Below are 12,210 nucleotides of genomic sequence, written 5' to 3'. Positions count from 1 at the left end.
CAGCTGACCAGCTGGAGATCATCGGTGCCACAGGACACCGTCATGCAGACTCCCTGCGATTATCGAATGGCTGTGTGTGTGCAGTTATGTACATAATTTTTGCCTGTGATTATTTGTACTATGTGGCCTTCTTTCTTAAAGATGTGTGATGTTGGTGTCGTTATCTTGATCCAAAGGTTTATGATTTACACTTTTATTTATAAAAATGGGGGAAAAACTATGCTAAGCAATTTTATTGCTTACAGTAGCATAAGAGAGGTATCAGCTGTTAGAATTTATGTAGTTTTAAACGGAGCAGCTAAATGCTGACAGCGGTGCCATTTTCATGCGGGTTCAAAGGCATCTTGATGTTCAGTCTGTGCTGAAACGTGACACTTGACGTACTTGGTCTTTATGATTGTTATCATCTGTTGCTCCATGCAGGTCCCTCACGACCCTCGGTCTGGTTATCTCAGCCCTTGCAGATCAGAGTGCTGGCAAAAACAAGAATAAGTTTGTTCCATATCGTGACTCAGTCCTCACGTGGCTGCTCAAAGTAAGTTATTTTTTCTTTCCTGGTCTCCTCTTGGTGGTTGGTACCAGGAAGAATAAAGAGTAGAATATTACTCCTTTTCAGTTATCCTTTCCTCTGTCAGTGTTCAAATTTATAATCTGTAGGTTTTTAGGTGGTAATTACAATTTTAGTTGGTGAAGCGCAGGTTTCTTCCTGAGCCAGCAGAACCTGGAAGCAGTGGGGTGCTGGGCATACCGGCCCTCACAGCTGCCTCAGATTCGGGGGAGTAGAAGGAGGACCTGGTGCTCATCGGACAGGTGAGCGAGGCATAAAAAAGGAGTTCCCACCGTCATACAGACTCCTCTTGTCTCACTGACGTTTTGGACCTTGTAATTCTGTTTAACTTCAAAACTACTCATGATCATTTTAATTTGCTTTTAGCTTTTTATAGGTATTGTTTAGGAATACAGAGTAGTCATATAGTCATTCATTGGCTGATTGGATGTCAGTGAGAGAAGTGGAAATGAGAAGGAAAAATAAACTGTATGAAGTGCTGAGGAAAACATAAAGGAGTGTAAAACACTCTTCACTCTCTACTTGCTTAGAGTCTAGTAAGGGAACAGTGTTTACATAAAATACTATAGTGTGAGTTAGTGATTCCGTAGGAGTTAGGGAAATGATGTGCAATAGGAGTTTGGGGAAAAGAGATTATTCCCAGGTTTCCCTTAGCCTTGGTGAGTTGGGTATTGGCCTGGGAATTAGGGGGTATGAAGTCTGGTGACACTCCTAACTCACGTAAGGAGTTAACATGCCTGGGTTGCAGGCCATGGCCCCCAGCAACCACACATTGATGTTTCTCTCTCTTTCTCCCTCTCTTCCCTTTCTAAAAAATAAATAAAAAAAATATTTTTTTAAAAAAGAAGTATCTTTTGTTAGTTAACACAGTTACAATGGCCTAGGTAATTTTTCATGGCCATTTTATAGGCTGAAGGCCAGGAGAGCTTGTTCTGGGAGAAACAGGTGCGATGCTAAGTGCTTTGTGTGCATTATCTCGGTTACTCCTGGAAGGTAAAGGGTGGTGTTCTTAGGTTACATGTGAGGTACTGGAGAGAGAGACAAGGGTGGAGTCCAGGGCTTTTCTGCCTGGGAAAAAGGTTATCAAAGGTTTCTTTTGATTAGAAGGAGAAGCACTTGACTATTACCAAGCATTGCTAGAAACTGTTGGAAATAGTTGAATAAAACAAAACACTTTCTTAAAAAGCTCACTTTATCTTGTGTTTAGTAAAATTTTGTTAAAATTGTTTTTTCTGTGTGTTAATTCTCATGCTAAAGAAAGCAGTACTTTTCTTGACTTTTGTCTTTTTTTTTTCCCCCTGAAAAACGAGGTGACCTTTATTTTGTTTGACTTTTGCGGCAAGGTCTTAAGTAGGGGCATTTTTGCAAAATGTATTTTGGGGTATAAACAGCTTTCCTGAAGGTCTCTCAGAATCCATTGTTACATAAATCATTCTCCTTTAAAGTGGCTTTTATATCCCTATTACTTTTTCCTTCTTTTAATCTTAAGTAGTCTATCACTCCCTGATCCTTGTTTGACCTGGTATAATCCTGGTATTCTCTAATGTAACTTGTATTAAACTTGTAAACTTGCTCATCGTTTATAAGATTTGCAATTTTTTTAACTTTATTTATTTTTGGAGAGAGGGCAATGGAGGGAGAAAGAGGAGAGAAAGAAACATCAATGTGTGGTTGCCTCTTGTGCACCTCCTACTGGGGACTTGGCCTGCAACCCAGGCATGTGCCCTGACTGGGAATTGAACCGGCGGCCCTTTGGTTCACAGGCTGGCACTCAGTCCACTGAGCCACACCAACCAGGGCAAGGTTTGCGATTTTTTTGTCAAGTTTTTCTGCATTGTATTTGTATTATGATTATGCAGTGCTCTTGATGTTTATAACATCTGAGAGTTGGAGAAACTCTCATGATACACTTAGTCCAGCATAGATGTGAGTGCTCTTCCCTCAGAGATGGCAGAGTGCTGACTCATATGTCAAGTGGTCAGGGAGAACCATTTTGTATTAAGCTGATTTTGGCCTTTCTGTGTAGCTTTCTCAATATGCATCTCTTAATATCAAGTAACTTCTGGTAACAAATGCTCCTGTTACGGTGGCAACTAGGAATGAGCTACCAGAAGGGTAATAAAGGCAGGGTCCTCACCATTGCAGTCTAACAAAGAGCTTAATACAGGAGGCTGAAAACACAGGAAGACATGTCTTACCTGTTGACCCAGTAGTCCTGAGCCTGGTCCAATAAGACTGCCAGATATTCCGGACAACACAAGTTAACTATGATAGTGTGGTGGTGGGGTGGGGGGAGCCCTTGAAAGTCTGTGTGTATTGTCTGCACTCACTCGGAAAAGGAAAACCTTGAGACTGTGTATTCTTGCCAAGGCCTGGATGGGGGAAGGGGAAGGGTACCCACAGTACCCAAAGAAAAGCCCATAAAACAACTTTGGTTAATTGCCTGCCCCCGTCACATGTGCAAAATGAACAAATAGAGTCTGGAGCAAGATAAGGATTCAAGCTAACAGACCCCCACCCACGGGAGGTTGGGTAGTCATGTCCCCCCGCAACACTGGCAACCTCTACCTGTCAGTCAAAGTGTAACTCCCTCCTCCCCATCCCGCCAACTACATTAAGTCCTCAGAATAAAGGACTCTTTCTCTAGGCCCTTTTTGGCCACTTGGCCTCTGGCTACCCTGCTCTTGCCACCCCTGCTTTTGCCACCCTTGCTTTTGCTCTTGCGTTAGAACTTAGCACTAACAAACTTTGCTTGCATACTAGTAGGCTTGCTTATCTGTAGTTCTGTACCGTGTCGGCAAAAAGAACCAAGTTTCTGGGAGTTTCTCTCATAATTCTTTCTTTAATAATGATTATCTTTCAAATTCATCCACTTTTTCCCATTCTTATTGCCAGTACATACTGAAGATGACTTGCATCTCTTTGCTTGGATGATTGAAACCTTTCCTTCAAGCTCTTTCTTTTTTTAAAAGCATTTTATTTATTTACTTTCAGAGGGAGGGGAAGGAAGGGAGAAAGAGAGTAACATTGGTGTGCAAGAGAAACATCAGTTGATTGCCTCTCGCACACCCCCAACTGGGGACCTGACCCTGACCCAGCCATGTACCCTGACTAGGAATTGAACTGGTGACCTTTTGGTTCTCAGGCTGGCACTCAGTCCACTGAGCCACAATTCACTTGTTAGTGAAACCACGCTAACCAGGGTGTCTCTCAAGCTTTCCCTGTCCATTTTGTTCTTTAAAGTGAGGTTGCAATTTCTTTCTAAATTCATATTCTTTTAAAATTTTAATCTCTTTAATAACTCTCCAGAAGCCCTTACAATCAAGTCCAAATTCTTTAATGACTTGTGATTTACTGGGCCCTTCATAGTCTGACCACTCTCTACTTCTCATTATTCATCTTCTGCTCTTGACATTATCAGTTCCAGTTAAGGGACTTCTAGGACTTTGCTCTCACACTAGGACACTCTTCTTCGTCTCTCCAGTTTCCTCCTACACTGCTCTCCTGCCCCCCTTTATCTGGGTGATGCTTATTCATCTTAAGGTCTCAAATGCCACTTTCTCTGGGAATCTTCCCTAAACTTTCAAGATTGGGCATTCTACTTTTTCTGTTTTCCCAGACCATATTGTGTTTATCCTTACTTTAGTTCTTATCATATAGTGTTTGCTCACCCGCATCACCCTCTAAGGTAAACTCCATGAGAAGCTGAATGAATGGATATTTCAGTTCTGCTCTGAACTAGCGTTATGACCTTTGGTAAGTCTGTCATTCTTCCTGGGTCTCAATTTCTCTTCTTTAAAAGGGAATCATTTGATTAAATGACTTCAAAGAGTTTTCAGCTTTAAACAGTTCTGACTTCCAAAATTAAATTTCTTTCCGAGGTCCATTTAATTTGCAGTTGCTACATTCGAAACAAAGCTCAGCTGATTTGCCTAATGAAACAATTAAAGAGTAAACAAGAAGCTTTATACTTTCTCCTTGAATAAGTGCCAGGTCTTTTGTTGCCATTTCCTTTTTGCTAAGGCCTGAGGCCATTTTTGAATATAAGCATATTGTTACTGCTCATGCACAAGGGCTTTTAAAATATCAAGGATTTGTTGTTTGCCAGGTTTCCTTTCCTCAGCACAAATTGAAGCACAATGTGCATGCTTTTCTCCTTTGCTACTTATTGTTACACATTCCCTTGTGCCCAGTAGCATTTGCTGTTCATGTGGGCTAACAGAACGCCGTGGTTCTGGGAGGGCAGCACTCCACCACAGCACTGCTGGTGAACTGGATTGCCATTTGAGATGCAATTCCTGTGGTCTTTGTATATGGCATTGGAATTCCACTAATGTGCATGGGATTCTTCTCGACATTTTTCTGGAAGTTGCCAAAGTGGGGCACCAACAATGTGAGGTCGGAGTCTAGAAGCGGAGTGAAACACACACCCATACAGGCTTCACAGGGATAGCTTTTGCTTCCTAAAGCCCAGATTACTTACATTTCCTTCTTTTTCATGTGTTGAAGTGCATTTTCTTCAAAGATAAAATTATCTCAGCTATGTTGTCTGTGGAAAACCAAAGTTTCAGTAACGGATGAATGAGTGGACGTATTATCTGTGATTATATTGAACTATTAGGAATACCTAAGAAATTATTTTGTTTCTGGCAGTAGGACAAAATAATTTGGGAATGTGTCAGGTCACCTTCCTTATTCCTCAGGTCTGAACTCCGTCTGTTGCCAAGTGATGTTTTGTTACTCTGTTACTGTGGATATCTGTGGGGGAGCAAGAATCATATTGAACTTGAAGGCAGAGTACAGTTGGACTAGAATATTGTTCAGTTTACTAATTCTGGATCTTTAGGCGAAGTATTTCACCTTCTTTGTCAGAACAAACCTCTGTCTTTTCATTGGTAAGTGGGAATACTATTAATGCAATTCATCAAAGGCTGAGGACTGAGTAAAGTCTATGCACAATCTGTGTAAATCACAGATTGCTCAAACAAATTTTAGATGCATTGATATTAGAAAAACTTTGTATCTTCAAAGGTAAGAATTTTGTATCAGTTAATGCTGTCCAAAGGTGACATTGGCTTACTGGCCTTTTTGAGTATCCTCTCTAATCTTGAGACTATGTTCAGTGGTATTCTCTTACTGAAAGAGGGTATTGAATCTCTTCTTTTGGGTAATTCTTCCCATCCTCGGATGGTATACTAGTGTATGAATAGTTATCTCTTGCTATGCAACATAGTAGTCCTAAACCTTAATAGGTGGAAACACAGTCATTTGTCATCTCACAGTCGCTGTGGGTCAGGATTCTGGGTGAGGCCTAACTAAGTGTTTCTGGCTGGTGTCTCTCACATGGCTATGATCAAAGTGTCATCTGGGGCTGCAGTTATCACAAGGCTGGACTAGGGTTGGATCTACTCACCTAAGTAGCTCTTGGCAGGCTTTAGAAGCTGTTTCCAAACTCATTCCTGCAGAAGACTATCTCACCTCATGGCATTGATTGAGAAACAACACCCATAGCAGAGCCACAATCTTTTTATAATCAGAAGTGACGTGCCATAGCTTCTGCTGTGTTCTGTTTCTTAGATGCAAATAAACAAGCCCTGCCCACACTCAAGGGAAGAGGGTGGCCCAGGGGTGTTACCACCAGGGGGTGGAAGTCATCAGGGCCATCTTGGAGGCGGCCTGCCACGGCCGTTGTGTGGTGCAGTGGAGTGGGGGTGGGTTGACTTCCCAAGTCTAGTTTTGTGATCGGAGTTGTAGTTAGTTATTTTTAATATCCTCCAGTGACAGTAGCATTTTGAACTTGTTGGAGCCTGTGTTAAAGACATTGCACTCTACTTTTCAGTTCTAGTGTGATGAAGATGCGTAACTTTGTTCAGCACCCTCGGCTGGACTGTGGGGGTGGTCATGTAGAACCTGAAGCCTGTTTTAGTGGTTTTTGAAGTGGTGTCGGAGGGAATAGAATGAAAATACCCTCAATGTAGCTTTTGTTTTTATAAGACTGTAATTGTACCTTTTTATGGTACAATTATATTTTTAAGAGTCTCATGCTCTACTGACTGAGCTAGGCAGGCACCCTCAATTATGTTTTTAAAAAATTTGCAAGGTGCTTGATAGCTTGTAAGAACACACTTTCTGGGCTATAATTTAGGCTTCTCAGAGATTCTACATATATGGTGTTACGGAGTGGGTTATAGGTGTCATTCTTTGATCAGATAAATAATATCATGATTGTTCAGTTCCTCTACGGAAGATTTTTTAGGCACTTAAGAAATTACTGTTTTTTTTAATTCTGAGTAGTCTGCTGACTTATGTGGTATCATGCTGTCTGTTAAAAGAGAACAAATTGTATAAAATTAAATTTTCTTAAACTAAAATAAATGTAGACTTTATTGTATTTCTCTGTCCTTTTTCAAAACCAAAATTCCCTTCTGCAGAAAAATAGCTTGGCAGAGAAGGAAAAACATGGGACAGGGAGTCAGTGTACCTGTGTTTTAGTCCTGACCTTGCCCTTAAATGTGTGTCTGACCGTGGGATGTTATCTTACCATTTCTGACCTCAGCCTTCTCATAGAATGTTTTCTTCCAACTCTAAAATGCTGCTCACTTTCTCCCTCTCTAGGACAGTCTTGGGGGTAACAGTAAGACGGCAATGGTAGCTACCGTGAGTCCGGCAGCTGATAACTATGACGAGACCCTTTCCACTCTGCGGTACGCAGACCGCGCCAAGAACATCGTGAACCACGCCGTGGTGAATGAGGATCCTAATGCACGCATTATCCGGGATCTGAGGGAAGAAGTAGAGAAACTCCGAGAGCAGCTAACCAAAGCAGAGGTATAAGGCACAGCTGAGCAATGCTTTATGGGTCTAGGAAAATCTAGTAAAGTTAGAACTTGAATATTCGTCCCCCTTAGCTGAAAGTGATGAGTAATTTACTTAAAATTTTTGAATTTCCTGTAGGAAGAGAAATTTGAGATGAGTAATAAGTAAAGGAAGACAGGTTGTCATGATTGGAATTTAGAGAGTTTTTACAGGTATTAAAGGGTTGAATGGGAGGAAAGAATAAAAAGAATTGGGAGAATGTTTCATTCCACAGTATAGTTAGCCGACTAGAGAGAAGAAGTATAATAGAACAAGGGAGAGTAAAAGAGATGTTTGAACAAATGTATACAATTTATTTTCAGTGTAGAAAATGGTGGACAGTGGGCACAGGCTACTTGGAAGAAGAATTAAATAGATTTTTATATCATTTGTTCATTGGTTGAAGTCAGAATGCAAATCTTAAGGAAGACTTTCATACCTTAATTTAGTTTTCCATGTTGGGGCTCAGTTTCGTTTGTAGAAAATATATTTTATACCAGTGGTGCCCGTCTATTTAGTGGTATTCGCTTTCCAGTATTCTTTGAACATTCCGTTGTGGTATTTATGTTCCATTACTGAATTTGAAACCTACACAGTTCTCACCTGCAACTGGATGCTCAGCCTCTTGTCAAAAGAGGAATAAAATATCAGAAACACGATTCCTACTTTCATTAGCCTTTCTGTTCCTGCAGTTTGCCAGCACTGTGGGACCCTCTCCTGGGGCTGGGACCACAGCCCTTTCTTTGTTGAACCCCGTTTTCTGGTAGACTGTGGGTAAAATATGTGGTCAAAACAAAGATCCTGATCGTATTTTTGCCTGTTGAATATTTTCCTGTTTTTATAGTGATAATTCTCAAGTTCATTAGGAGACTTTGGCATTTTGTTTTTGTGTTCCTGATATTAATAACCCCAGCTAGTTTGCAACTTTTACAAATTTATTCTGTATGTACTTGAATTAATACCTGAAGTCATCAGTAAAGACTGGAGTGCATCATGTTTGACTTGAGGTATATGACTTATTGGGACTTTAAAAATAAGCCCTTCTTAACTTGAACTGTCAAAAGGAAGAAGTTGACTTCCTTTCAGATGTACCTTGGATGATTGGGTTTGTTCATGGGAGCCACACAGTGGGGTTGCTGTCGGTCAGCGACAGTCATTTGTGTCTTAGGAAGATCAGAGACCTGAGTGAGAGGAGACAGGTTATTACTTTTGTTTTTCTGGATTTATCTAATCCTTTTTTCAGTGTATTGTACAGATAGTTCACGAAATAAACATTTTGCTTATAGGCAATGAAATCTCCAGAGCTAAAAGAGCGGCTGGAAGAATCCGAGAAGCTAATCCAGGAAATGACCGTGACCTGGGAGGAGAAATTAAGGACTACCGAGGAGATTGCCCAGGTTTGTGGTTCTTGATCTAGAGAGAAGCCGCACGGCAGTTTGTGCGCGGCAGTTCAGGTGGCGCTTCTGGTTCTTGTTAATTTGCTTTGAAGATGGCAAATCTAGCACTGTTAATAAGAATCTAGAGCCAAGAGTTTATACTTTACTAAGTTTATGTGAAGGATAAAAAAAGACATAATTACAATTAATTGTTCATCATATAATAAATAATTTTTAGGGCCATAAAAAAGGTTTTTAATGAAATAGCTACTTTGTAGTCCCTGGCTCTGAACATCCACTTCTATTAAGTATTTTGTACTCCTGAGGAAAGTTGTCCAAACCACAAAATTGTTAGTACTAGATATTAGGCTATGAGATCTATGTTTCCATATGACTGCTCAGTAAAAAGTAATATGAAATTCCTAAATCTGAGGTAACTGTCTCTCGTTTTTTAAATACTTAATATAGGGAGAGTTGTGAGACGTCAGGGTGGGAACATTCGTGTTTGGAGAACATCCTGCAGTGTCCAGCTCAATCATAAGGGACTCCACTGTGGCCTTCCCGCTGGCTGCTCCATGCAGCCTCTGCTTTCCACCTGTGTGTGGCAGCGTGCGGCTCGCTGCCCCTCAGGCATTCTGTTTCGGACCGACTGTCTGTGATCGGACAGCTCTAATGGTAGCTGTTTAATAAAAGTCTTTTATTCTTTTATTTCTGCTTATTGCCCTTAGTTTGTTCTTCCAAATAATAAACAGCCAATATTTATTGCCTACACACGAGTTGGGGCCTAGGCTGAGCACTCTTAAGTGCAGTAAAAAAAGTGCCTCGAGGAAGAAAGGCTCATGTCCTTATGAAAATAGTACTTGAATGAACATGCAAGTTTTGTTGTGATAAATTTATAAGGCCAACATTTTGAGTGCTCACCGCGTGTTATGCATGGTGCTAGGAAGCCACAGTAGATAGGTAGGATTCGTGCCCACATAGAGAAATGGACAAGTTAACCAAGTGTGAGAACAAGTATGCTCCCGCCAGAAAATACTGGTGTACAACCTCTTAAGCTAAAGAGAACGTTCTCAACCCTTTCAGGGTCCTGGACAATGTCCCATGTGACTGTAGCACAGGCTTTGCAAGCAGGAATGACATGATGTGCAGATGGGAGTAACTTACATGGGTCAGAGTGAAGGGCCGGGTGCACCCTGTGGAGGGAGTTGAACTTTCATCCTGGCTGGGGAGTCACTGAGGGATCAGACAGGAGATCGTACTGAGACCCTGGCTCTTCAGAAACATTTCAGTAGAGTAAAACAAATGTACATTTGCTCACATGTACAGAATTAAATGAGAAAGATGAATTCAGGATGTTAGGTATTTTCAAGAATGGAAATTGAGGGCTCAGTAGTATACTTGGTAGTTATTTGTAGTGGCTTTATTTTTCAAAATGAAAAATTTTAATCAACAAAATAACATTATATAGTTCAGAAAGAGAAAAAGATAATAATCTATAATACTGTAATATAACATATTTGCTAACATATTTGAATTACAAAGTTATTCAATAATTACTCTATCATAAGACCTTTCATATCTCCCTGTATCGGTAGCTATGGAGTTAATACTTCTCTAATGCATTTACAGGAGCGACAGAAACAACTGGAGAGCCTCGGAATATCTCTTCAATCTTCTGGAATTAAAGTTGGGGATGATAAGTGTTTCCTTGTTAATCTGAATGCTGATCCTGCTTTGAATGAACTTCTGGTTTACTATTTAAAGGTGAAGTAATAGGCTTTGCTGTATTTCCTGCCATGAAATAGAACAGTGTTTCACAGCATTTTTTTTTATAACTTGGAGAACCACACTTATTCAAAATAATGAATTAGTCAATTGTTTTTCTTTGAATAAGCTTAAGTATAGAAAAATCTTGGGTTTCTGGAATAGTTTTTCTTTTTAGTTTTTGAGTGATGTCATTCAACCTTGTAATATAAAAAATGATATTCTGATACTATTTCTAACAAATTAAGTAGCTTAACTACTATTGTTTAATGTGATTTATACCAGAGACTTAAGTGGATAACTTTAAAACTTAAGGAATGACTTTTAAAACTGACTCATTAGTAGACTAAAGCTTTTATGGTTTATATGAAACCTGCCTTTTTGTGTGTGGTTTGTTAGCTCCTAAGAGGAAATGTTTAAAGACAGTTGTTCATACGACCACTTGATATGAAATTTGTATTTCCACTAACTTTTAGGAAAATTTAAAAATTTGGATTATCAAATTATAAAAAAAGAATGGGCCCTGGCTGGTGTGGCACAATGAATTGAGTGCCAGCCTTGGAACCAAGGGTTACAGGTTCAGTTCCCAGTCAGGGCACATGCCTGGGTTGCAGGCCATGTCCCCATAGGGGGTGCACAAGAGGCAACCACACATTGTTGTTTCCCTCTCTTTCTCCCCTCTACCCATTCCTCTAAATATAAAAAAATTAAATCTTAAAAAAAATAAAAAGAGGATCTTTTAAAAAAATTAAGAAATTAAAAAAGACTGGGAGGGTCAGTGTGTGGAAAAGGAAAACAACGAATAATGATAGACACTGAAAGCTATAAATAGTAGGATATAGGAAGACAAGAGAAAAATTTATAAATCTGAGACTACCTAAATTATGAGGTGCTACCCAAAACTTTTTACCAAGCCCAGAGTATAAATGAATTATATAATGGACTATATGATTTTAGCAGGAGGTTAATAAATATTAGGAGGAAATTTTCCCCCCTCATAATACATGTGGGTTTAACTGAGGTGACTAGGAAAGTAAAGGTAATGAGCTGCTAAAGTTGGAAACTGCTTTAAAGTTAGAGAATTGTGTGGTTTCATTTCTAAAGAGATTAAAGAATTCATGACTCATTGGCTAGTTTCCCAGTTTTTGTCAAAGGTATCCAGCATAATTGCTTGGTGTAGATTTGAATAGCATGTTTTATTACGCTGTGAGTTAAATTCTGTCTTTGATACTTACAGTCGTGTGCATTCTCAGGTACTGAGAGTGGGAGGGGGTTGCCCAGTGTTTCTAGTCCATATCACTATGTTGCAGGTGTTCAGTCTCAAGTCCAGTGTCAAGTCCTTTGCCCTCCTCTGCAGATGCTTCCTCTATAAATGGGAGTTTTCTCTGGCTACCTCACAGAGTTCCGGTTAGTACATATAGAAGATTGTACATATAGAAGATTGTACATATAGAAGATTGTTCCAATTGTACATATAGAAGCACTGTATAAACCGAAGCACTGTACAAATGTAAAATATTCCACATGTCATATTCCACATACCATTTTCCACATACCGCTTTCACATTTGATAATCTCTGTGGTATCTTATGTGCATTATTCTTATCTATTGAAAAAATATGTATTATCACATTACTCAGTTTGCTT

The 12,210-nt window shown here is 39.8% G+C and overlaps 1 protein-coding gene across 3 annotated transcripts in view; it reads left to right on the top strand.

Moving 5' to 3' along the window:
• The window catches only part of KIF13B (kinesin family member 13B), a 165,676-nt gene that overhangs the window by 71,034 nt on the left and 82,432 nt on the right, over positions 1-12,210 (top strand). For all 3 annotated transcript variants that reach the window (XM_045831811.1, XM_045831810.1, XM_045831812.1), the window contains exons 10-13: positions 424-535; positions 7,184-7,396; positions 8,710-8,820; positions 10,429-10,563. In XM_045831811.1, coding sequence (XP_045687767.1) covers positions 424-535; positions 7,184-7,396; positions 8,710-8,820; positions 10,429-10,563 — 571 coding nt within the window. The remainder of the gene's footprint in view (positions 1-423; positions 536-7,183; positions 7,397-8,709; positions 8,821-10,428; positions 10,564-12,210) is intronic.

Source organism: Phyllostomus hastatus, unplaced genomic scaffold (assembly GCF_019186645.2).
Source record: "Phyllostomus hastatus isolate PE091 unplaced genomic scaffold, TTU_PhHast_1.1 phas_contig_159, whole genome shotgun sequence".
Taxonomy (NCBI): Eukaryota; Metazoa; Chordata; class Mammalia; order Chiroptera; family Phyllostomidae; genus Phyllostomus; species Phyllostomus hastatus.
This window is presented reverse-complemented; position numbering and strand designations above follow the sequence as displayed.